This window comes from Salmo salar, chromosome ssa10 (assembly GCF_905237065.1).
Source record: "Salmo salar chromosome ssa10, Ssal_v3.1, whole genome shotgun sequence".
Lineage (NCBI taxonomy): Eukaryota > Metazoa > Chordata > Actinopteri > Salmoniformes > Salmonidae > Salmo > Salmo salar.
In genome coordinates this window covers 119526786-119553785 of record NC_059451.1, presented here as the reverse complement: position 1 = coordinate 119553785, position 27000 = coordinate 119526786, and the positions used below count along the sequence as shown (strand labels likewise).

The 27000-nt window shown below is 47.0% G+C and overlaps 1 protein-coding gene across 6 annotated transcripts in view; it reads left to right on the top strand.

Annotated features, from left to right (window-relative positions):
• Positions 1–27000, top strand: part of LOC106561737 (reelin) — a 331862-nt gene that overhangs the window by 234301 nt on the left and 70561 nt on the right. For all 6 annotated transcript variants that reach the window (XM_045688533.1, XM_045688531.1, XM_045688530.1 and 3 more), the window contains exons 9-24: positions 233–338; positions 936–1176; positions 2500–2651; positions 7867–8018; positions 9399–9514; positions 10390–10598; positions 10841–10969; positions 16532–16641; positions 16834–16900; positions 18227–18331; positions 18487–18615; positions 20389–20550; positions 22693–22929; positions 23366–23558; positions 24868–24980; positions 25985–26122. In XM_045688533.1, coding sequence (XP_045544489.1) covers positions 233–338; positions 936–1176; positions 2500–2651; positions 7867–8018; positions 9399–9514; positions 10390–10598; positions 10841–10969; positions 16532–16641; positions 16834–16900; positions 18227–18331; positions 18487–18615; positions 20389–20550; positions 22693–22929; positions 23366–23558; positions 24868–24980; positions 25985–26122 — 2359 coding nt within the window. The remainder of the gene's footprint in view (positions 1–232; positions 339–935; positions 1177–2499; positions 2652–7866; positions 8019–9398; positions 9515–10389; positions 10599–10840; positions 10970–16531; positions 16642–16833; positions 16901–18226; positions 18332–18486; positions 18616–20388; positions 20551–22692; positions 22930–23365; positions 23559–24867; positions 24981–25984; positions 26123–27000) is intronic.

Sequence of the window (27000 nt, the reverse complement as noted above, 5' to 3'; positions counted from 1 at the left end):
GGAAATTGAATTGATGCAGAAACAGCCGACGTGTTATTTAGCATTCTGCCTGATCGCTACCCCTCTCTAAGGCTTAGCATGGTGTTAATACACAGAGTTGTCCACTCATGAAGTATCACTGTGCTAACTATCCTCTCTCTCTGTCTCTGTGTGTGTGTGTGTGTGTGTGTGTGTGTGTGTGTGTGTGTGTGTGTGTGTGTGTGTGTGTGTGTGTGTGTGTCTCTCTCTCTAGGCTCAGGCTCCTGTCGGTTCAGTTACTCTGACCCCAGCATCATCGTGTCGTTCAGTCTGAACAAGAATAACGGCTCAGATGACTGGATCACCCTGGAGAAGATCCGGTCTCTCTCTCTTTCATCATCCCTTAATCTCTCCCTCCATCCATACCTATTGACATCTGTCATTTGTCTCCCCTTCCTCTCTCTCTCTCTCCCTCTCTCTTTCTTTCTCTCTCTCTCTCTCTCTCTCTCTCTGTCTCTCTCGCTCCCTTGCTCTCTTTCTCTCTGTCTCTCTCTCTCTTTCTCTCTCTCTCTCTCTCTCTCGCTCCCTTGCTCTCTCTCTCTCACTCTCTTTCTCTCTGTCTCTCTCTTGTACTCTCTCTCTCTTGATCTCTTCTTCCCACTCTCTCACTCTCTCATTTCCTCTCTATATCCTGTCCTCCTCACACAGACATCCATCTGTCTCTCTCCCCCTCAACCTCCCCATATCTCTCTCTCCCCCCTCCCCTCATCCTCCCCCCCTCTCTCTCTCTCTCTCTCTCCACCTCCTCCTCCCCTCTCCATTCTTATCTCCCAAGCTGAGAAATAACTGGATGATAATATCTTGTCATTAACTCCCAGCAGCGTGTTAATTTCATGTTCTGCTTTAGTATAAACACACAGCAACACCTACCCAGTACCAACCCACACTTACTCTGTGTACCGTTTCCCCGTCCACAGAGCTCCTACTAACAGCAGTACAGTAGTCCATCTCCTACCCCTGCCAGTGCGCTCCAAGAGGGATGGGGTGCGTGTACGGTGGTCCCAGGAGGCCCCCCAGGGGCCCGAGGGCTACGAGTCGTGCTGGGGCCTGGATAACATACTGCTGGTCAACGCTGCTCACAGACCCCCCCTGATGGAGGATAACCTGGACCCCCCCGACACAGCTAACTGGCTCTTCTTCCCTGGAGCCACCGTCAAGGTACCGTCCGATTCTTCTTCTTCCTCCTCCTCCTCTTCTTCAGGGTTTAATGGCAGTTTGGCAAACCAGTTTTTTTTTTTAGGTGAGTTACTGCCAAGGTAATCACATTACCCTCACCAAGCTACTGTTGCTATAACTAGGGCCGGGGGGTTACGCGCTCACAGAAAAACGTATGTGTTGTGACCATGTTATATTCTATACTGTAATCAACTGTACAGAAACAGGGTTTAACCATGTTATATTCTATACTGTAATCATCTGTACAGAAACAGGGTTTAACCATGTTATATTCTATACTGTAATCATCTGTACAGAAACAGGGTTTAACCATGTTATATTCTATACTGTAATCATTTGTACAGAAACAGGGTTTAACCATGTTATATTCTATACTGTAATCATCTGTACAGAAACAGGGTTTAACCATGTTATATTCTATACTGTAATAGTAACAGGGTTTAACCATGTTATATTCTATACTGTAATCATCTGTACAGAAACAGGGTTTAACCATGTTATATTCTATACTGTAATAGTAACAGGGTTTAACCATGTTATATTCTATACTGTAATCATTGTACAGAAACAGGGTTTAACCATGTTATATTCTATACTGTAATAGTAACAGGGTTTAACCATGTTATATTCTATACTGTAATCATCTGTACAGAAACAGGGTTTAACCATGTTATATTCTATACTGTAATCATCTGTACAGTAACAGGGTTTAACCATGTTATATTCTATACTGTAATCATCTGTACAGAAACAGGGTTTAACCATGTTATATTCTATACTGTAATAGTAACAGGGTTTAACCATGTTATATTCTATACTGTAATCATCTGTACAGAAACAGGGTTTAACCATGTTATATTCTATACTGTAATAGTAACAGGGTTTAACCATGTTATATTCTATACTGTAATCATCTGTACAGAAACAGGGTTTAACCATGTTATATTCTATACTGTAATAGTAACAGGGTTTAACCATGTTATATTCTATACTGTAATCATCTGTACAGAAACAGGGTTTAACTATGTTATATTCTATACTGTAATAGTAACAGGGTTTAACCATGTTATATTCTATACTGTAATCAACTGTACAGAAACAGGGTTTAACCATGTTATATTCTATACTGTAATAGTAACAGGGTTTAACCATGTTATATTCTATACTGTAATCATCTGTACAGAAACAGGGTTTAACCATGTTATATTCTATACTGTAATCATCTGTACAGTAACAGGGTTTAACCATGTTGTATTATTATCTTTATTAATGCAATGTATCTGACATATGACTGTTCTTTCCCAGCATGCCTGTCAGTCAGAGGGCAACGCTCTGTATTTCCATGGCAACAACGAGGAGGGTGTGGGCCACTCCTTCGCCTCCACCCGAGACATCGACCTCCACCGAGAGGAGGGGCGGAGCTACTGGGAGGAGGACTTTGAAAGCCCGCCCACCAAGTGAGTCATAATGATGTCACCATCATTAATTATTGTTACTTTTATCTCTTATTCTTATACATAACTTTTTTAAACTGCATTGTTGGTTAGGGGCTCATAAGAAAGCATTTCACTGTGAGGTCAACACCTGTAGTATTCAGCATTTCACTGTGAGGTCTACTACACCTGTTGTATTCAGCATTTCACTGTGAGGTCTACTACACCTGTTGTATTCAGCATTTCACTGTAAGGTCTACTACACCTGTTGTATTCAGCATTTCACTGTAAGGTCTACTACACCTGTTGTATTCAGCATTTCACTGTAAGGTCTACCTACACCTGTTGTATTCAGCATTTCACTGTAAGGTCTACTCCTGTAGTATTCAGCATTTCACTGTAAGGTCTACCTACACCTGTTGTATTCAGCATTTCATTGTGAGGTCTACTACACCTGTAGTATTCAGCATTTCACTGTGAGGTCTACTACACCTGTAGTATTCAGCATTTCACTGTAAGGTCTATCTACACCTGTTGTATTCAGCATTTCACTGTGAGGTCTACTACACCTGTAGTATTCAGCATTTCACTGTAAGGTCTACCTACACCTGTTGTACTCAGCATTTCACTGTAAGGTCTACTACACCTGTTGTATTCAGCATTTCACAGTAAGGTCTACTACACCTGTAGTATTCAGCATTTCACAGTAAGGTCTACTACACCTGTAGTATTCAGCATTTCACTGTAAGGTCTACTACACCTGTTGTATTCAGCATTTCACTGTAAGGTCTACTACACCTGTTGTATTCACCATTTCACTGTGAGGTCTACTACACCTGTTGTATTCAGCATTTTACTGTGAGGTCTACACCTGTTGTATTCAGCATTTCACTGTAAGGTCTACTACACCTGTTGTGTTCGGCATTTCACTGTAAGGTCTACCTACACCTGTTGTATTCAGCATTTCACTGTGAGGTCTACACCTGTTGTATTCAGCATTTCACTGTGAGGTCTACCTACACCTGTTGTATTCAGCATTTCACTGTGAGGTCTACTACACCTGTAGTATTCAGCATTTCACTGTAAGGTCTACCTACACCTGTTGTATTAAGCATTTCACTGTGAGTTCTACACCTGTATTATTCAGCATTTCACTTTGAGGTCTACACCTGTAGTATTCAGCATTTCACTGTGAGGTCTACACCTGTAGTATTCAGCATTTCACTGTGAGGTCTACTACACCTGTTGTATTCAGCATTTCACTATGAGGTCTATTACACCTGTTGTATTCAGCATTTCACTGTAAGGTCTACTACACCTGTTGTATTCAGCATTTCACTGTGAGGTCTACACCTGTAGTATTCAGCATTTCACTGTAAGGTCTACACCTGTTGTATTTGGCGCATGTGACTAATAACATTTGATTTGAAATTATTTGATCATCATCCTCATCTCCCTTTCCCTCTTTATGTGTCCCCCCTAGCTGTGTCCCTAGCTGTATCCCTAGCTGTGTCCCTAGCTGTATCCCCCCTAGCTGTATCCCCCCTAGCTGTGTCCCTAGCTGTGTCCCTAGCTGTATCCCTAGCTGTATCCCCCCCTAGCTGTATCCCCCCTAGCTGTATCCTCCCTAGCTGTATCCCCCCTAGCTGTATCCCCCCTAGCTGTATCCCCCCTAGCTGTATCCCCCCTAGCTGTATCCCCCCTAGCTGTATCCCCCCTAGCTGTATCCCCCCTAGCTGTGTCCCTAGCTGTGTCCCTAGCTGTATCCCCCCTAGCTGTATCCCTAGCTGTATCCCTAGCTGTATCCCCCCCTAGCTGTATCCCCCCTAGCTGTATCCTCCCTAGCTGTATCCCTAGCTGTATCCCCCCTAGCTGTATCCCCCCTAGCTGTATCCCTAGCTGTATCCCTAGCTGTATCCCTAGCTGTATTCCCCCTAGCTGTATCCCTAGCTGTATCCCCCCTAGCTGTGTCCCTAGCTGTATCCCTAGCTGTGTCCCCCCTAGCTGTATCCTCCCTAGCTGTATCCTCCCTAGCTGTGTCCCCCCTAGCTGTGTCCCTAGCTGTATCCCTAGCTGTGTCCCTAGCTGTGTCCCTAGCTGTGTCCCTAGCTGTATCCCCCCCTAGCTGTATCCCCCCTAGCTGTACCCCCCTAGCTGTGTCCCTAGCTGTACCCCTAGCTGTATCCCTAGCTGGAAGGAATATCTGAGTTGTGTATAACGTCAGCCGTAAGAGGAGAGAGTGCAGGGAAGAGAAACGGATACCTCTTTGTGTCGCCTTTCAAGTGTGTGGATGTCATTCACTAAGCCTGTCATCTGTCACGTACTTCAATTCAGAGGACCTGTCTATGTCAGCTGAAACCTGTCAACTTGTCATGTTGTGTGTCACACGTCAGCCAAAGAGGAGAGAGTGCAGTGAAGAGAAACAAGAGGCTTTTTACCGTCACATGTCCTCTGTCATGTATTGAGGTCAGGGGACCTGTCCATGTCCTCTGTCATGTATTGAGGTCAGGGGACCTGTCTATGTCCTCTGTCATGTATTGAGGTCAGGGGACCTGTCTATGTCCTCTGTCATGTATTGAGGTCAGGGGACCTGTCTATGTCCTCTGTCATGTATTGAGGTCAGGGGACCTGTCTATGTCCTCTGTCATGTATTGAGGTCAGGGGACCTGTCCATGTCCTCTGTCATGTATTGAGGTCAGGGGACCTGTCCATGTCCTCTGTCATGTATTGAGGTCAGGGGACCTGTCTATGTCCTCTGTCATGTATTGAGGTCAGGGGACCTGTCCATGTCCTCTGTCATGTATTGAGGTCAGGGGACCTGTCTATGTCCTCTGTCATGTATTGAGGTCAGGGGACCTGTCCATGTCAGCAGAAACCTGCTGAGGACTGAACAGGTGCTGTTCACCTCCCTGACAACCTACTCCATCTGTCACACATGCACAGATCATTCAGAACTGGTAGAGAGAAGGAGAGAGGGATGAAGAGACAGAGAGAAAGAGGGAGAGATAGATGGAGAAAAGCATAGAGAGAGAGAAGCGCAGAGCGAGAGAGAGAGAGAGAGAGAAAGAGAGATGGAGAGAAGCGCAGAGAGAGAGAGCGAGAGAGATGGAGAAACAGAGAGAGAAAGAGAGAGAGATGGAGAAAGAGGGAGAGATAGATGGAGAGAAGCAGAGAGAGAGAGAGAAACAGAGAGAGATGGAGAAAGAGGGAGAGATAGATGGAGAGAAGCAGAGAGAGAGAGAGGAGCGCAGAGAGAGAGAGATGGAGAAACAGAGAGAGAGATGGAGAAACAGAGAGAGAGATGGAGAAACAGAGAGAGAGATGGAGAAACAGAGAGATGGAGAAAGAGGGAGAGATAGATGGAGAGAAGCAGAGAGAGAGAGGAGCGCAGAGAGAGAGAGAGCGAGAGAGATGGAGAAACAGAGAGAGAAAGAGAGAGAAAGAGAGCGAGAGAGATGGAGAAACAGAGAGAGAAAGAGAGAGAGAGAGAAACAGAGAGAGAAACAGAGAGAGAGAGAAACAGAGAGAGAAACAGAGATAGATGGAGAAAGAGGGAGAGATGGAGAAAGAGGGAGAGATAGATGGAGAGAAGCAGAGAGAGAGAGAGAAACAGAGAGATGGAGAGAAGCGCAGAGAGAGAGAGCGAGAGAGATGGAGAAACAGAGAGAGAAAGAGAGAGAGATGGAGAAAGAGGGAGAGATAGATGGAGAGAAGCAGAGAGAGAGAGAGAAGCAGAGAGAGGAGCGCAGAGAGAGATGGAGAAAGAGGGAGAGATAGATGGAGAGAAGCAGAGAGAGAGAGGAGCGCAGAGAGAGAGAGAGAGAGATGGAGAAACAGAGAGAGAGATGGAGAAACAGAGAGAGAGATGGAGAAACAGAGAGAGAGATGGAGAAACAGAGAGAGAGATGGAGAAACAGAGAGAGAGAGATGGAGAAACAGAGAGAGAGATGGAGAAACAGAGAGAGAAACAGAGAGAGAGATGGAGAAAGAGGGAGAGATAGATGGAGAGAAGCAGAGAGAGAGAGAGAAACAGAGAGAGATGGAGAAAGAGGGAGAGATAGATGGAGAGAAGCAGAGAGAGAGAGAGGAGCGCAGAGAGAGAGAGAGAGAGAGATGGAGAAACAGAGAGAGAGATGGAGAAACAGAGAGAGAGATGGAGAAACAGAGAGAGAGATGGAGAAACAGAGAGATGGAGAAAGAGGGAGAGATAGATGGAGAGAAGCAGAGAGAGAGAGGAGCGCAGAGAGAGAGAGAGCGAGAGAGATGGAGAAACAGAGAGAGAAAGAGAGAGAGAGAGAAACAGAGAGAGAAACAGAGAGAGAGAGAGAAACAGAGAGAGAAACAGAGAGAGATGGAGAAAGAGGGAGAGAGATGGAGAGAAGCAGAGAGAGAGAGAGAAACAGAGAGATGGAGAGAAGCGCAGAGAGAGAGAGAGAGATGAACATAATGAGAGGCAGGGTTTGGAGAGAAGCGCAGAGAAAGAGAGAGATGAACATAATGAGAGGCAGGGTTTGGAGAGAAGCGCAGAGAGAGAGAGATGAACATAATGAGAGGCAGGGTTTGGAGAGTTATGGATCGATATGAGGAAGTGATTAAGGAAGCCCCGTGCTCTGTGTCAGTATGTTAATGAGAGGAGAATCCCAGGTCTATGTTCTTTCCCCACACACACACACACACAAACACACAGTTAACATGGGCAGTAATTGCATACTATGACATCTCACACCTATTACGTAGTGTATGAGGACATGTTTTGCAGGCTAAGCATGGAGAACTCCTCGCTCTCTATGTCACCACCTGTAGAGGCGCCTCATCCCAACAACCCTGCTGATGTGACAGGGATACTGAGGGTAACACCTGACAGAGGAGAGAGATCGCAGGAGAGAGGAGGAATATAGATACCTCCTAATGAATATCCTGATATATACACTGATATAGTCATGTGAAGAAGGAGACATTAGGAGCAGAGCAGAGGAGAGGAGAGGAGAGGAGAGGAGAGGAGAGGAGAGGAGAGGAGAGGAGAGGAGAGGAGAGGAGAGGAGAGACCCAGGGTGATTGTTAACCATCTTCAACAGGTACCTCTTTCAGAGTCCATTGATTACAACGTAGTGCGCTTTTTCACTGTGTGTAGTGAGGCATTGTTCTGTCTGTGTAAAGTTTACTTCAGTACTAATATATCCCTTCTCTCTCTATCTTTCTATTTGTGTGTGTGCCTATGTTTGTGTGTGTGTGTGTTTAGCTGGGACATCGAGGGGGCAGTGTATGGGACCCAGTGTGGAGAGATAGAGTCAGGCATGGCCCTGGTGTTCGAGAGGGGTGGAGAGAGGAAGATGTGTACTCCCTACCTGGATACCACCTCCTTTGGAAACATCCGCTTCCACTTCACCATGGGTAAAGTTACCACCAACACAGACTGTTACCCACGTGTCTAAAAATACCTTCTCCCCTCCTTCCCTTCACTGACCTCAAAGAACTGATGAACTTCCTCCATATTGTTTTTAACTGTCAAGTTCAGTCAGAGCAGATGGAGGGACAAGGAGCAGACAGATACTAGTCAGAGCAGACGGAGAGGGACAAGGGGCAGACAGATACTAGTCAGAGCAGACGGAGAGGGACAAGGGGCAGACAGATACTAGTCAGAGCAGATGGAGAGGGACAAGGGGCAGACAGATACTAGTCAGAGCAGATGGAGAGGGACAAGGGGCAGACAGATACTAGTCAGAGCAGATGGAGAGGGACAAGGAGCAGACAGATACTAGTCAGAGCAGATGGAGAGGGACAAGGAGCAGACAGATACTAGTCAGAGCAGATGGAGAGGGACATAGGGGCAGACAGATACTAGTCAGAGCAGATGGAGAGGGACAAGGAGCAGACAGATACTAGTCAGAGCAGATGGAGAGGGACATAGGGGCAGACAGATACTAGTCAGAGCAGATGGAGAGGGACAAGGAGCAGACAGATACCAGTCAGAGCAGATGGAGAGGGACATAGGGGCAGACAGATCAGTGCAGATGGAGAGGGACATAGGGGCAGACAGATCAGAGCAAATGGAGAGGGACAAGGAGCAGACAGATCAGAGCAGATGGAGAGGGACAAGGAGCAGACAGATACTAGTCAGAGCAGATGGAGAGGGACATAGGGGAAGACAGATCAGAGCAGATGGAGAGGGACAAGGAGCAGACAGATACTAGTCAGAGCAGATGGAGAGGGACAAGGGGCAGACAGATACTAGTCAGAGCAGATGGAGGGACAAGGGGCAGACAGATACTAGTCAGAGCAGATGGAGAGGGACAAGGGGCAGACAGATCAGAGCAGATGGAGAGGGACAAGGAGCAGACAGATACTAGTCAGAGCAGATGGAGAGGGACAAGGGGCAGACAGATACCAGTCAGAGCAGATGGAGAGGGACATAGGGGCAGACAGATCAGAGCAGATGGAGAGGGACAAGGAGCAGACAGATACTAGTCAGAGCAGATGGAGAGGGACAAGGGGCAGACAGATACCAGTCAGAGCAGATGGAGAGGGACATAGGGGCAGACAGATCAGAGCAGATGGAGAGGGACAAGGAGCAGACAGATACTAGTCAGAGCAGATGGAGAGGGACATAGGGGCAGACAGATCAGAGCAGATGGAGAGGGACAAGGAGCAGACAGATACTAGTCAGACCTAGACCACACACACACACACACCACGTGCTGTTGGACACCGACTGTCTTTGTGTTTTCCCGACTGTCTCTATGTTTCCCCGACTGTGTGTGTGTTTTCCTGCAGGTGGAGGAGAGTGTGACCCAGGAGAGTCCCATGAGAATGATGTCATCTTGTTTGGGAGGTCAGAGGGCAGGAGAGACCACGTGCTGTTAGACACCCTGCCATACTCCTCCTACAAGGTGAGACCAAACACACACACACACACCACTTGCTGTTAGACACCCTGCCATTCTCCTCCTACAAGGTGAGCACACACACACACACACACACACACACACACACACACACACACCCACGTGCTGTTGGACACCCTGCCATACTCCTACAAGGTGAGACCAAACACACACACACACACACGTACTGTTGGACACTGTGCCATACACACACCTGCTCTGTCCTCTACACAGACCTGCTCTGTCCTCTACACTGACCTGCTCTGTCCTCTACACTGACCTGCTCTGTCCTCTACACTGACCTGCTCTGTCCTCTACACTGACCTGCTCTGTCCTCTACACTGACCTGCTCTGTCCTCTACACTGACCTGCTCTGTCCTCTACACTGACCTGCTCTGTCCTCTACACTGACCTGCTCTGTCCTCTACACTGACCTGCTCTGTCCTCTACACTGACCTGCTCTGTCCTCTACACTGACCTGCTCTGTCCTCTACACTGACCTGCTCTGTCCTCTACACTGACCTGCTCTGTCCTCTACACTGACCTGCTCTGTCCTCTACACTGACCTGCTCTATAATATGAACTAGCTCTAACTGTTCTGTTGATGTTTAGGAGAATGTAAAATGTGTTGATCCAACCAACTCTGTTTTTCCTCTACTGTGTTTCCTCTCCTTTCCCCCCATATCTCTCCTCTCCCCAACCTCTCTCTCCTCTCCCAACCCTCTCTCTCCATCTTTCCCCATTTCACTCCTCTCCACCTCCTCCTCCCTCACCTCCTTCCTCTCCTCTACTTTTATAACCTTTGTTATTCCCTTATCCTCCTCCCTCTTCCCCCTCTCCTCCCTACTCCTCCTCCTCTCTCCTCCCCTCTCCTCCCCTAGAGTCCATCTGTAGTATCAGTAGCCCTACCTACAGACCTCCAGACCCCTGTCACCCAGTTCTGTCTGGAGCAGCGGGCACACGGTGGTGCCAAGCGTCACGTCTGGGCCGTAGACTTCATGCAGCTGCTGCCGGTTCTGCCTGCCACACACACCCACGTGGCCCAGTTCTCCATCAACCTGGGCTGTGGATCCTACCAGCCTGCCAACAGGTACAATCACCCACCTTCTGTACTGTTGCACTCAACAGCCAGCACAATGCAAAACAATACAATACATTTTCTATTTGCTAATTGCACACATTTCATAATAATATATTTTTGCAATACTGACAATTCTTCCCCCCATTTTTCAACACTGACAATTCTTCCCCCCATTTTTCAATACTGACAATTCTTCCCCTTATTTACAATGTGTGTAAGGTGTCATAAAAACGTGTCTTCCTCTTTGTTAGTGTCAATCTGGAGTTTTCCACCAATCACGGTCATTCCTGGTCCCTGCTCCACACAGAGTGTCTCCCAGACTTGTGTGCTGGACCTCACCTACCACATAGCACCATCTACTCCTCCGATAACTACAGCGGGTAGGGATGTCTGTGTCTGTGTTAATGTGTGTGTAGTGTGTGTGTGTGTAGTGTTTTCCTGGATATGCACTTTTAGAAAGAAAGTTGCTAAGTTGAACCATTCAGGGTTCATCGGTTTGTCCTGATAGGTTAAACCTTTTTGGTGCTGGGAAGAACCCTCTATGAATGGTTCCACCCAGAACCCTCCATGAATGGTTCCACCCAGAACCCTCCATGAATGGTTGCACCTAGAACCCTCCATGAATGGTTGCACCTAGAACCCTCCATGAATGGTTGCACCTAGAACCCTCCATGAATGGTTGCACCTAGAACCCTCCATGAATGGTTGCACCTAGAACCCTCCATGAATGGTTGCACCTAGAACCCTCCATGAATGGTTGCACCTAGAACCCTCCATGAATGGTTGCACCTAGAACCCTCCATGAATGGTTGCACCTAGAACCCTCCATGAATGGTTGCACCTAGAACCCTCCATGAATGGTTGCACCTAGAACCCTCCATGAATGGTTGCACCTAGAACCCTCCATGAATGGTTGCACCTAGAACCCTCCATGAATGGTTCCACCTAGAACCCTCCATGAATGGTTCCACCTAGAACCCTCTATGAATGGTTCCACCTAGAACCCTCTATGAATGTTATTTTATGATGTTACGTACGCCTCTGGGAGGGGGGAAACGTAACACCCTGCTATGCTCAACTCCCCGTGGAGGTATAGAGGTATTGGGACTTTAGGTATAGCGGTATGGGACTGTAGGTGGAGGTATGGAACTGTAGGTAGAGGTATAGAGGTATGGGACTGTAGGCAGAGGTATAGAGGTATGGGACTGTAGGCGGAGGTATAGAGGTATGGGACTGTAGGCGGAGGTATAGAGGTATGGGACTGTAGGCGGAGGTATAGAGGTATGGGACTGTAGGCGGAGGTATAGAGGTATGGGACTGTAGGCGGAGGTATAGAGGTATGGGACTGTAGGCGGAGGTATAGAGGTATGGGACTGTAGGCGGAGGTATAAAGGTATGGGACTGTAGGCGGAGGTATAGAGGTATGGGACTGTAGGCGGAGGTATAGAGGTATGGGACTGTAGGCGGAGGTATAGAACTGTAGGCGGAGGTATAGAACTGTAGGCGGAGGTATAGGAACTGTAGGCGGAGGTATAGAACTGTAGGCGGAGGTATAGAACTGTAGGCGGAGGTATAGAACTGTAGGCGGAGGTATAGAACTGTAGGCGGAGGTATAGAACTGTAGGCGGAGGTATAGAACTGTAGGCGGAGGTATAGAGGTATGGGACTGTAGGCGGAGGTATAGAGGTATGGGACTGTAGGCGGAGGTATAGAGGTATGGGACTGTAGGCGGAGGTATAGAGGTATGGGACTGTAGGCGGAGGTATAGAGGTATGGGACTGTAGGCGGAGGTATAGAGGTATGGGACTGTAGGTGGAGGTATAGAGGTATGCGACTGTAGGTAGAGGTATAGAGGTATGGGACTATAGGTGGAGGTATGTGATTGTAGGCGGAGGTATAGAGGTATGGGACTGTAGGCGGAGGTATAGAGGTATGGGACTGTAGGCGGAGGTATAGAGGTATGGGACTGTAGGCGGAGGTATAGAGGTATGGGACTGTAGGTGGAGGTATAGAGGTATGCGACTGTAGGTAGAGGTATAGAGGTATGGGACTATAGGTGGAGGTATGTGACTGTAGGTGGAGGTATAGAGGTATGGGACTGTGGGTGGAGGTATAGAGGTACAGGACTGTAGGTGGAGGTATAGAGGTACGGGACTGTAGGTGGAGGTATAGAGGTATGGGACTGTAGGCGGAGGTATAGAGGTATGGGACTGTAGGCGGAGGTATAGAACTGTAGGCGGAGGTATAGAACTGTAGGCGGAGGTATAGAGGTATGGGACTGTAGGCGGAGGTATAGAGGTATGGGACTGTAGGCGGAGGTATAGAGGTATGGGACTGTAGGTAGAGGTATAGAGGTATGGGACTATAGGTGGAGGTATGTGATTGTAGGCGGAGGTATAGAGGTATGGGACTGTAGGCGGAGGTATAGAGGTATGGGACTGTAGGCGGAGGTATAGAACTGTAGGCGGAGGTATAGAACTGTAGGCGGAGGTATAGAACTGTAGGCGGAGGTATAGAGGTATGGGACTGTAGGCGGAGGTATAGAGGTATGGGACTGTAGGCGGAGGTATAGAGGTATGGGACTGTAGGTGGAGGTATAGAGGTATGCGACTGTAGGTAGAGGTATAGAGGTATGGGACTATAGGTGGAGGTATGTGACTGTAGGTGGAGGTATAGAGGTATGGGACTGTGGGTGGAGGTATAGAGGTACAGGACTGTAGGTGGAGGTATAGAGGTACGGGACTGTAGGTGGAGGTATAGAGGTATGGGACTGTAGGCGGAGGTATAGAGGTATGGGACTGTAGGCGGAGGTATAGAGGTATGGGACTGTAGGCGGAGGTATAGAGGTATGGGACTGTAGGTGGAGGTATAGAGGTACGGGACTGTAGGTGGAGGTATAGAGGTACGGGACTGTAGGTGGAGGTATAGAGGTATGGGACTGTAGGTGGAGGTATAGAGGTATGGGACTGTAGGTGGAGGTATAGAGGTATGGGACTGTAGGTGGAGGTATAGAGGTATGGGACTGTAGGTGGAGGTATAGAGGTATGGGACTGTAGGTGGAGGTATAGAGGTATGGGACTGTAGGTGGAGGTATAGAGGTATGGGACTGTAGGTGGAGGTATAGAGGTATGGGACTGTAGGCGGAGGTATAGAGGTACGGGACTGTAGGTGGAGGTATAGAGGTATGGGACTGTAGGTGGAGGTATAGAGGTATGGGACTGTAGGCGGAGGTATAGAGGTACGGGACTGTAGGTGGAGGTATAGAGGTATGGGACTGTAGGTGGAGGTCCGCCCAGGTCTTACCTAGTGTGCATAGACAGAGTGCATACCACAGGTACAGTTGAAGTCGGAAGTTTACATACACCTTAGCCAAATACATTTAAACTAAGTTTTTCACAATTCCTGACATTTAATCCTAGTAAAAAATTCCCTGTCTTAGGTCAGTTAGGATCACCACTTTATTTTAAGAATGTGAAATGTCAGAATAATAGTAGAGTGATTTATTTAACCTTATATTTCTTTCATCACATTCCCAGTGGGTCAGAAATGTACATACACTCAATTAGTATTTGGTAGCATTGCCTTTAAAATTGTTTAACCTGGGTCATACGTTTCAAGTAGCCTTCCACAAGCTTCCCACAGTAAGTTGGGTGAATTTTGGACCATTCCTCCTGACAGAGCTGGTGTAACTGAGTCAGGTTTTTAGGCCTCCTTGCTCGCACACGCTTTTTCAGTTCTGTCCAGAAAGTTTCTACAGGTTTGAGGTCAGGGCTTTGTGATGGCCACTCCAATACCTTGACTGTGTTGTCCTTAAGCCATTTTGCCACAACTTTGGAAGTATGCTTGGGGTCATTGTCCATTTGGAAGACCCATTTGCGACCAAGCTTTAACTTCCTGACTGACGTCTTGAGATGTTGCTTCAATATATCCACATAATTTTCCATCCTCATGAAGCCATCTATTTTGTGAAGTGCACCAGCCCCTCCTGCAGCAAAGCACCCCCACAACATGATGCTGCCACCCCCGTGCTTCACGGTTGGGATGGTGTTCGTCGGCTCGCAAGCATCCCACCTTTTCCCTCCAAACATAATGATGGTCATTATGGCCAAACAGTTATATTTTTATTTCATCAGACCAGAGGACATTTCTCCAAAAAGTACAATCTTCGTCCCCATGTGCAGTTGCAAACCGTAGTCTGGCTTTTTTAATGGCAGTTTTGGAGCAGTAGCTTTTTCCTTGCTGAGCGGCCTTTCAGGTTATGTCGATATAGGACTCGTTTCACTGTGGATATAGATACTTTTGTACCTGTTTCCTCCAGTATCTTCACAAGGTCCTTTGCTGTTGTTCTGGGATTGATTTGCACTTTTTGCACCAAAGTACATTCATCTCTAGGAGACAGAACACGTCTCCTCCCTGAGCGGTATAACGGCTGTGTGGTCTCATGGTGTTTATACTTGCGTACTATTGTTGGTACAGATGAACGTGGTACCTTCAGGCGTTTGGAAATTGCTCCCAGGGATGAACCAGACTTGTGAAGGTCTACCATTCTTTTTTCTGATTTCTTTTGATTTTCCCATGACGTCAAGCAAAGAGGCACTGACTCAAATGATGTCACTGAGCCTATCAGAAGCTTCTAATGCCATGACATTTTCTGGAATGTTCCAAGCTGTTTAAAGGCACAGTCAACTTAGTGTATGTAAACTTCTGACCCACTGGAATTGTGATACGGTGAATTGTAAGTGAAAGAATCTGTCTGAAAACAATTGTTGGAAAAATTACTTGTGTCATGCAAAGTAGATGTCCTAACCGACTTTGTGGAGTGGTTGAAAAACAAGTGAATGTAAACTTCCGACTTCAACAGTTTATGTATGCCCACAGGCCTCTTGCCTAAGCACTCCCAAGGTGCCTTTCCCTTTCCCCCCTGGGAACAAAAACAGAATAATTACCAACTTAAAGCGAACAATTTCAATAATCACAAACACAGTCATTTTGGTATACACATACCTCAGCGGGACCGGCTACAAAATACTTCACAACAAATTATACAGACCCACAACCAACAGAGTACATACAAAGAAGCTCTTCCCTAACAAAGGAACACTGGCTTTTCAAGCTGCAGAACGAGTCGGTAATTAGAGACAGCTGTTTCCCCCAATGAGAGGGCGGGGTCAGAGGTCCAATTAGTGATGGGCCGACCAATCAGCTGCTTTGGGGGAATCCAGGAAGCCATTTTCCTGAAATACACACATGCATATACACAAACCCACAACACAGAAACTGGGGAACGTAACATATGATAATACACGACATATATCATGAGACCTTTCTTTGAGGACCTAGTTATACCCTGACATAGTGGTGTTAGGAAACTCCTGGTTTACAGGCCACATCAGGCCTGCAAGTCATGTAATGCTGGCTTGCAAAGTGATGTGTAATTCCTATTGGAATACAGCCAGAGTTAGGATATCCAACAAGTGGAGTTGTTATTCACACGCAACCTGCATTCATGATGACTTGCAAGGTAGGGAAGATTGAATACCTTAATCATCTGAACTGGAACAGCCATCTCAGTAACGGGTACTATAAATCCAACTGATTGGATTAGTTTAGAAAACCTGTATGTTATTTGTCTTTGTGTAGTATAAAATGCATTAACCAATCAATGTACATGCAAAAAACACATATTACAGTAAAACAAACAATTCCGGAAAATCTCCCTTCAATAGAGCATGCTGGGAAATATTATATATGATTTAACGTAAAACCATTATTGCCTTCCAAAAAAATCACCCAAGAACCCTTTCCCCCAGAAACAATTCTTAGGATGTTAAAAAGGTCCTAGGTAGAACCCTATCCCTCCGCTAAAGAACCCCTTGGGAAGCCTTTTTTCTAAGAGTGTACTGTCTTACTGTTGGCATCTCCCTCTACGTCTCCATCTCCAGCTGGACGAGGATTTCCATCCCCTTACCCAACGCTGCCCTGACTGAGAACACCCAGTTCCGTTGGAGACAGGGTGGCATGGGAGCTGGTAACATGTGGGCCATAGATAACGGTGAGAACCTCATACACACACTGGTGGTCCTGTAATTCTCATAAGATCTTGGGACATTAAGTTTGTTGGTCCAATTCCCCTCAGATATTCACTTACTAAAAATACAAAGAGAATCAAATTCCTGTCTTTCCAAAAGTATTGTTTTTGGGTCGTTCATTTACTAATCTCTCTGTTATCTGTGTATCTGTCCAGTGTACATCGGTCCATCCTGCCTTCGTTTCTGCTCTGGAAGAGGACACTGCTCCCGTACCGGCTGCAAGTAAGAACAGATCTTATTAATGAAAGAATTAACGATATCATATCTTGAATGAATTATTCTCATTCTCAATAACGCTCATTCATCAAATGCCTTGCAGTTAATATCGTGATATATGGTGATCAAATCCTTTTATTTCTATTATTAAATGATGATAATAAATGTCCTGTCCATATGAGTACCCTTCTCTCTCTCTCTCTCTCTCTCTCTCTCTCTCTCTCTCCCTCTCTCTCTCTCTCTTCCCCTCTCTCTCTATCTCTCTCCCCCTCTCTCTCACACTCTCTCTCTCTCGCTCTCTCTCTCCCCTTCACTCTCTCTCTTTTTCTCTCTCGCTCTCTCTTTCTCTCTCTCTCTCTCTCTCTCCCCCTCTCTCTCTATCTCTCTCTCTCGCTCTCGCTCTCTCTCTCTCCCCCTTCACTCTCTCTCTCTTTCTCTCTCTCTCTCTCTCTCTCTCTCTCTCTCTCTCTCTCTCTTTCTTTCTTTCTTTCTTTCTTTCTTTCTCTCTCTCTCTCTCTCTCTCTCTCTCTCTCTCTCTCTCTCTCTCTCTCTCCCCTTCACTCTCTCTCTCTCTCTCTCTCTCTCTCTCTTTCTCTCTCGCTCTATCTCTCTCCCCTTTCTCTCTCGCTCTCTCTCTCCCCCTCTCTTTCTCTCTCTCTTACTCTGTCTCTACTTCTCCCCTCTTATATTTTGTCTCTTTTCTCTTTATCTGTCTATTTTCTCTCTTATCCACATTTTTCTCTCCACCTACTTCCCTGATAATCTATTTTTCTTTTTCACAAATTGTTCTCCTCCACCTCCTCCCCATCCTCGCTCTCCCCACTCCCTCCCTTCCTCTCCCCTCTCTCTCCTCTCCTTCTCACTCCTCCCCTCTCCCTCTCCTCGCTCCCCACACTCCATCCCTTCTTCTCCCCTCTTGTTTCTCCCCCTCTCCATCTCCTCCCTCCTCCCCCCTCCCCACTCCCCCTCCCTCGCTCCCTCCCTCCTCCCTCCTCCCTCCCTCCCTCCTCCCTCCCTCCCTCCCTCCCTCCCTCCCTCCCTCCCCTCCTCACACCTGTCCTCCTACCCCATGCCCTCTCTCCCCCTCCCTCCCTTCCTCTCCCCTCTCCCTCCTCTTCCTCCCCTCCTCCCCCCTGTCCTCCCCCCTCCCTCCCTCCTCCCTCCCTCCCCTCCCCTCCCCTCCTCTCCCCTCCCCTCCCCTTTCTCTCTCCCCCTCCCTCCCTTCTTCTCCTTTCCCCTCTCCCTTGTCTTCCTCCCCTCCTCTCTCTCACCCTCCTCGTTCTCCCTCTCCCTCCTCCCTCCTCCCTCTCTTCCTCTCGTCTCCTCCTGCAGGTGTGACCCAGGGTTTAGTGGTCCAGCCTGTGAGCTGGCCTCCCAGACCTTCCCTGCCTTCCTGTCAGAGGGCTTCTCCAGTCCCAGACTCTCCTCCTATCACAGGTACACATGGGTTTGATGTTTAGCATTGTGTCTGCTCTTTGGGATTTGTTTTGTTTCTATTTTGTTTAATTCTATGTTTCTTTACTAGACTCTCTGTAGTGCCAGCTGATAGACCCTTCTAAACAGATCTCTGTCTTTCTCTCTGCCTCCCACAGCTTCTCCTCTCTGAGGGGAGCGGAGGTTAGCTTTGGCTGCGGGGTTCTGGCCAGCGGTAAGGCTTTGGTCTTCAACAGGGACAGCAGACGACACCTAGTGACCGCACCACTCGACAGCTCACAGGCCAGGTAGAGTACAGTACACACACACACACACACACACACACACACACACACACACACACACACACCACACACACACACACACACACACACACACACACACACTCATCTTTGACTATGGCTTTATTTTCAGTGTCAGAGAGTTTAACTTTATCCGAGTGAGATCGTGGCTCATCATCTCATCTCTGATTGATACCGCTGTTCCAAACAGTCACTCCTCCCTCCTCTGTCACATATCCCTTGGGTTGGAGACGGACAGGGACTGCGGATGACAGGAGAGATGAGGGCAAAGAAAGAATGAGAGAACGAGAGAGATGAGATGGCATCTGTGTTAGATTGATTATGCCTGCTGCGGCTCCCTGTGTGCCACCTGACGGACATATTTAATAGCAGTTTCCTCTCTGATTGAGTGAACACCTGCCTGCGAGAGGAAACTGGGCTGGTGATTAGAGCCAGATTGAGCCAGAGCCAAGGACAGAGGGAGCTGGGGGCTGAGAGTGTCACTGAGGGCAGCTCTCTGGGATGCTGTCATCTCTTCCCTAGTTGCTAACATGTCAACTCTCACTGACTCAATATGAGGTGTAAACATGGCTGTAAATGTCTCTCTCTCTCTGTCTCTCCGTCTCTGTCTCTCTATCTCTCAATTCAATTTCAATTTCAATTTAAGGGGCTTTATTGGCATGGGAAACACATGTTAACATTGTCAAAGCAAATGAAATAGATAATAAACAAAAGTGAAACGACACTCACAACATTTCAAAAGAATAAAGAAATTTCAAATGTCATATTATGTGCAAATAGTTAAATAGTTCAAGTACAAAAGGGAAAATAAATAAACATAAATATGGGTTGTATTTACAATGGTGTTTGTTCTTCACTGGTTGACCTTTTCTTGTGGCAACAGGTCACACATCTTTAGATATGGGAGTTTATCAAAATTGGATTTGTGTTCGAATTCTTTGTTTGTCTCTGTAATCTGAGGGAAATATGTGTCTCTAATATGGTCATATATTGGGCAGGAGGTTAGGAAGTGCAGCTCAGTTTCCACCTCATTTTGTGGGCAGTGTTGCACATAGCACTATCTCTCTCTCTCTCTCTCTCTCTCTCTCTCTCTCTCTCTCTCTCTCTCTCTCTATCCCTCTCTCTCTCTATCCCTCTCTCTATCCCTCTCTCTCCTCTATCCCTCTCTCTTTCTCTCTATCTCTACCCCCCTCTCTCCTCTCTCTCCCTCTCTCTCTATCCCTCTCTCTATCCATCTCTCTGTCTCTCTCTTTACCTCCCTACTTTTCCTCTCATCTTTCTCCTCTATCTAATTTTGTCCTCATTTGTTTAATCATCTCATCTATCATTCTGCCACCCACCCACTCCCTCCCTCCTCCCCTCCCACCCTCCCTGTCTTCCTCCATCCATGTCTGTTTGTCTAACCCCTTTCCTCTCTCACCTCTCCTCCCTCCATCCACCCCTCTCTCTCTGTCAATCTATTCCCAACCTTACCCTTTACACCCCCCTCTCTCTCTCTCTCTCTCTCTCTCGATCAATTTTCTAATTTTATTTTGCCACTATCAATCCATGTTTTCCTTTTCTCTCTACTCCTCCCTCCCCTCCCCTCCCCCTCCCTCCCTCCCCCTCCCTTCCCACCCATCCATCCATCCCCCTCCCCCCCTCCCCTCCCCCTCGCCTCCCTCCTTCCCCCTCCCCCTCCCTCCCTCCCTCCCCCTCCCTCCCCTCCCTTCCCCTCCCTCCCTCCCCCTCCCTCCCCTCCCCTCCCTCCCCCTCCAGGTACCTCCAGTTCACTCTGCGTCTTGGCAGTCGTAGCATCCTTAGTTCCTGTCCTGCCCCTGACCAATCAGGAGAGGGAGTCATGCTGCATTACTCTTCAGACAACAGCATCACCTGGACCCTCCTGCAACACTACGCTTACCAGGGCTTCCACGAACCCAGGTACCACATCCTTAATGGAGGCCTCCTGCAACACTACACTTACCAGGGCTTCCACGATCCCAGGTACCACACCCTTAAAACCTCTTACATCTAGCCAACAGCCAATTGGATCGCATGGCGCGAAATACAAAAACCTCAAAAATCCAATAATTTCAATTTTTCAAACATACGACTATTTTACACCATTTGAAAGCTAAACCTCTCCTGAATCCAACCACGTAGTCCGATTTCAAAAAAGGCTTTACAGCGAAAGCAAAACATTAGATTATGTTAGGAGAGTACATAGACCAAAATATTACACAGCCATTTTCCAAGCAAGTATATATGTCAATAAAACCCAAAACACAGCTAAATGTGGCACTAACCTTTGATGATCTTCATCAGATGACACTCCTAGGACATTATGTTATACAATACATGTATGTTTTGTTCAATCAAGTTCATATTTATATCCAAAAACAGCTTTTTACATTGGCGCGTGATGTTCAGAAAATGTATTCCCACCAAAAACTCAGGTGAATTTACAAAAATACTCATCATAAATATTGACAAAATACATAACAATTATTTTAAGAATTATAGATAGAGAACTCCTTTATGCAATCGCTGTGTCAGATTTTAAAATAGGTTTTCGGCGAAAGCACATTTTTCAATATTCTGAGTACATAGCTCGCCATCACGGCGAGCTATTCAGACACCCGCCAAGTTCGGCGCAAACTAAACTCAGAATTAGTATTAGAAATATTGTATTACCTTTGCTGATCTTCGTCAGAATGCACTCCCAGGATTGCTACTTCCACAAGAAATGTTGTTTTTGTTCGAAATAATCCATAGTTATGTCCAAATACCTCCGTTTTGTTCGTGCGTTCAGGTCACTATCCACTATCCAACGCGCGAGCGTGATTCGAGACACAAAAAGTCAAAATGTTCCATTACCGTACTTAGAAGCATGTCAAACGCTCTTTAAATCAATTTTTATGGTATTTTTAACGTAAAATTGCGATAATATTCCAACTGGACAATAGTGTATTCATTCAAGGAGGAAAAGAAAAAACAGCGTGCTCGCAGGAAGGCGCATATCCAATCTCTTTGTCCTCAGGCAGACCACTCAGTAACTGAGCTCCTATACTCTGCCCAGAGACAGGAGAAGGCTCAATCCACTTTTTGAAGGCTTTAGACAGCCAATTGAAGCCTTAGAAAGTGCAACGTAACAGCACAGATACTGTAGTTTCGAAAGGGACTAGAAAGAAGAACTACATTTCTCAGATCCTACACTTCCTGGTTGAATTTTTCTCAGGTTTTTGCCTGCCATATGAGTTCTGTTATACTCACAGACACCATTCAAACAGTTTTAGAAACGTCAGAGTGTTTTCTATCCAAATCTACTAATAATATGCATATTCTCATTTCCGAGCCAGAGTAGTAACCAGTTTAAATTGGGTACGTTTTTTCATCCGGCCGTGAAAATACTGCCCCCTATCCATATCAGGTTAATGGAGGCCTCCTGCAACACTACGCTTACCAGGGCTTCCACGAACCCAGGTACCACATCCTTAATGGAGCCTTGTGCAACACTACACTTACCAGGGCTTCCACGAACCCAGGTACCACATCCTTAATGGAGCCTGGTGCTGGGGGAGTGACAGAGATGTAACCTACAGGGACCCATTGACTCATTTAGTGTTGTCTACTGTGTTGTAATGAAGACAAATGGCTCTACACACTCACACACACACACACACACACACACACACACACACACACACACACACACACACACACACACACACACACAGAGCAGGGCCTGTGCTGCCTGGAGCGCTCTTCATCAGGGGGCAGAAGGCCAGGGGGAAAGTGTCAAGGATAGAGGTGTGTCTGCAGAGAGGAGGTCATTGAGTCCACACCATCCAGGCCCAGCCTGAGTCAGTCAGAGCCTTGCTAATGTGACTCATTCCAGCTGGACTGCTTGGGTTATTTAGAGAACATTGAAAACACTCCATCCCTCTCTCCCTCTCTCTCTGTCCCTCTCCTTTATTTCCCTCTCCCTCTCTCCCTCTTTTCTCCATCCCTCCATCCTCACTCTCCAACAACCTTTCCTTTATCCCTGCCCCATCCGTCCCTCCGTCCTTCTCTCCTCTGCAGGATCGTATCAGTGGAGCTCCCTCCCGGTGCCCGTAAGTTTGGGGTGCAGTTCCGCTGGTGGCAGCCGTACCACTCTGGACGTGGCCATGACGTGTGGGCGGTGGATGACATCACTATGACCTCTGTGCTGTTCAACACCATCAGTCTGGACTTCAGTAATGTCCTGGACGTCACTCAGAGTCTGGGCTTCTACCTTGGACATGTTCAGCCCTACTGCCAGCACGACTGGACACTCAGGTATTGAACTGAAGCTTCCAGGCTTCTTATTTAATTAACCTTTATTTAATCAGGCAAGGCAGTTAAAGAACAAATTATTATTTTACAATGACGGCTTACCCAGGAAGACGCTGGGCCAAATTGTGCGCCGCCCTATGGGACTCCCAATCACGTCCGGTTGTGATACAGCCTGGATTCGAACCAGGGTGTCTGTAGTGACGCCTCTAGCACTGAGATGCAGTGCCTGAGACCGCTGAGCCACTCGGCTTCTTACGTTCAGATTTTCCAAGTGTGAAGTGGCTACAGCTGAGAGGATCACTGTCCTGCGATGCAGGAACTTCACAATTCAAAAGTGTGCTTTAGTCGTGCTGAGTCTCTGCTCGTTTCCTTTAGTACGGTCTAATCATGAACTCTGGTCCGCAGGTCAACGTGATTAACTCTCTCCTGCCTTGTGTAGTTTCTCAGGCGAGCCCAACCCCGGGTCCAGTATCCGTTATGTGGAGACCCAGTCAATGCAGATCGGAGCGTCCTACACCCTGCAGTTTTCATTGGTCATGGGCTGCGGCCGAGACCCCTCCCCCAACATCGACACGCAGGTCCGCCTGGAGTTCTCCACCAATCACGGCCTGACCTGGCACCTAGTCAAAGGGGTGAGGAAGGAGGGAAATATAATTCATGATCAACCATACGGGGCTACTGACAGTCTTGGAATTTGGCACACGTGCTAACCTGTAGATTAAAATATAGAAAATTGTTATTTATTTTCTATGTGAAAACAGAAAAAGGTTTTACACCCCTGTTATATCATTTGGAGCGGTCCTAGTTCTAGCTTTCTGTTTTCATGGTCGTATCATTGTTTATGACTTAGTGAAACTTAATTTCCTGGTTGGAAAATAAAACGAAGGGAAAAACACTTTGTAATAATTTATTCACGATCATGAATACTGATTTTCCATTATAGCATTGGTAATAATGAGCAAATAATGACACGTCTTTAAATAATATTCACAATAAACTCTTTAAAAGACTTTAAATGTGTCACTTTGTCCCCAAAGAGGAATTATAGCTAATATTAATTTCATCGTCTCTCAGTAATAATACACATTAATACTGAATCAGCAAGAGATTATCATAACAAGATTCAACAAAGATTTTTCTTCTCATGAATATTAATAAAGAACTAAAGTAGCCTCATCATTTTTTTATCGCCTTAGATTTAATGAGTCTCCTTCAAATGTAATATTATCGACCAAGGCCGAGGCACAAAACAAAAAGAGTCTCCCAACACCTGCAGAGTGTTGTAGTATTAAAAAGTAAATGACCTTAAATGACCTTTCATAATGTCTATTCACTTATTCCCTGTTGGATTGTTATGTCAGTGGTCGACGTGTGTCCTAAGCAGCTTCCCTCTGGGGTTCTCCTCGTCACTATCTGATACAGTAGGTTTTCAACAAAAAATTAAATCAGGATGTATTCTCCTCAGGTTTTCGCCTGCCATATCAGTTCTGTTATATTCACAGACATTATTTTAACAGTTTTAGAAACGTCAGAGTGTTTTCTATCCAATACTACCAATAAATATGCATATCCTAGCTTCTGGGCCTGAGTAACAGGCAGTTTACTTTGGGCACGTCATTCATCCGAACTTCCGAATACTGCCCCCTAGCCCAAAGAGGTTATTAAAGCGACCTCGAGAACTGTCGGCATTGTGACACGTACAACAAATGTACCGTGTGGGACCAAAGCCCGTTGTCTCCGTCAGACGGCGTCATTCTAACACGACACTAGTCGCCAGGAGCCATGGGGCCATCGGTGCAGACGATCTGACGTGAGACAATGACCAAAGCCCACAACTCGGCTGGTACCAGTACCATACTCTAACCTACCGGTACCAGGTATGTCGAGGAGTTGACTGAGTATGTTGTTGATGATCTTGTTGTTGTTGTTGTGCCCACGTAGGCCTGTCTGCCAGGGATGCCCAGCTGTTCTGAGTTCACTGCCTCTAGTGTATATCATCCCTCTGAGTTCACTGACTGGAGACGTATAACATTACTGCTGCCACACAGAGCATGGTGAGTAACGCACACACACACACACACACACACACACACACACACACACGCACGCACGCACGCACACACACACACGCACACACACACACACACACAGACGCACACACACACACACACACGCACGCACGCACACACACACACACACACACGCACGCACACACACACACAGCACACACACACACACACACAGACGCACACACACACACACACACACACACACACACACACACACACACACACACACACACACACACACACACACACACACACACACACACACACACACACACACACACACACACACACAGACGCACACAGACGCACACACACACACACACACACACACTGAAGATGTATCCCCCTGCCAGTCCTGTGTATCAGGGCCAGGGGGTTATGTCTGCTAAAGGACAGTGCCCTACCCCCTCCAATACCCCCCCCCCATCTCTAATGTGTGTTTCAGTACATGGCCCTGCATGTGTGATGGTGATGAATGGTGAAGCTAGCAAACCCAGTCAGGTTAATGTGTGTATCAGGGACCCATATCGACCCGGACCCCGTCAGATCCCCCGCCCTGATCACATCCTTCATCTACAGCCCTGACCTCCTGACCCCGTCATGATGGAGGAAATGAGATCAGGACACCTTTATTTTAAAGGTTATCAGGCTCCTTCATTCATCACCATCACAGATGCAGGGCCATGCACTAAATAAAACCCACATCAGGAGGAGGGGGGGTCACCACTTTCATTTCACAGACATAATCCACCGGTCCCTCGTACGTACGACAGAGACGACGGAGCGTCTCCTGTAACGGCGAACTGGTCCGATCTGAATGATATCCTATTGATCTGTTCTGTCTCTCCGTTCGACGGCCCGTTTCAATCCACACACCTCTCATGACGATACCGTGTGTTTCCCCGTATAGGAAAAGAGGTTCCGTGGCGGTCCATTCAGTGGTTCTCTCTGATGTCTGTTTTCTGTGTGTTTGTGTTTGATGTGTTCAGGTCCAGTGCGACTCGGTTCCGTTGGATCCAGAACTACTATGGAGAGCAGGATGAATGGGCTCTGGACGATATCTACATCGGACAGCAGTGCCCTCAGATGTGTCACGGACACGGATGGTGCGACCATGGACACTGCAGGTCAGTACTGTGGACTTACAGTACATATAGAACACACACATAGAACATCTCTCTCTCTCTCTCTAACACGGAACATGTCTCTCTCTCTCTAACGTGGAACATGTCTCTCTCTCTCTAACATGGAACATGTCTCTCTCTCTCTCTCTAACACGGAACATGTCTCTCTCTCTCTAACACGGAACATGTCTCTCTCTCTCTCTAACACGGAACATGTCTCTCTCTCTCTCTAACATGGAACATGTCTCTCTCTCTCTAACATGGAACATGTCTCTCTCTCTCTAACATGGAACATGTCTCTCTCTCTCTCTAACATGGAACATGTCTCTCTCTCTCTCTAACATGGAACATGTCTCTCTCTCTCTCTAACATGGAACATGTCTCTCTCTCTCTAACACGGAACATGTCTCTCTCTCTCTAACACGGAACATGTCTCTCTCTCTCTCTAACATGGAACATGTCTCTCTCTCTCTCTAACATGGAACATGTCTCTCTCTCTCTCTAACATAGAACATGTCTCTCTCTCTCTAACATGGAACATGTCTCTCTCTCTCTAACATGGAACATGTCTCTCTCTCTCTCTAACACGGAACATGTCTCTCTCTCTCTAACACGGAACATGTCTCTCTCTCTCTAACGTGGAACATGTCTCTCTCTCTCTAACACGGAACATGTCTCTCTCTCTCTCTCTAACATGGAACATGTCTCTCTCTCTCTAACATAGAACATGTCTCTCTCTCTCAATCACACACACACGCACACACACACACACACACACACACACACACACACACACACACACACACACACACACACACACACACACACACACACACACACACACACACACACATCACACACATCACACACACACACAACAC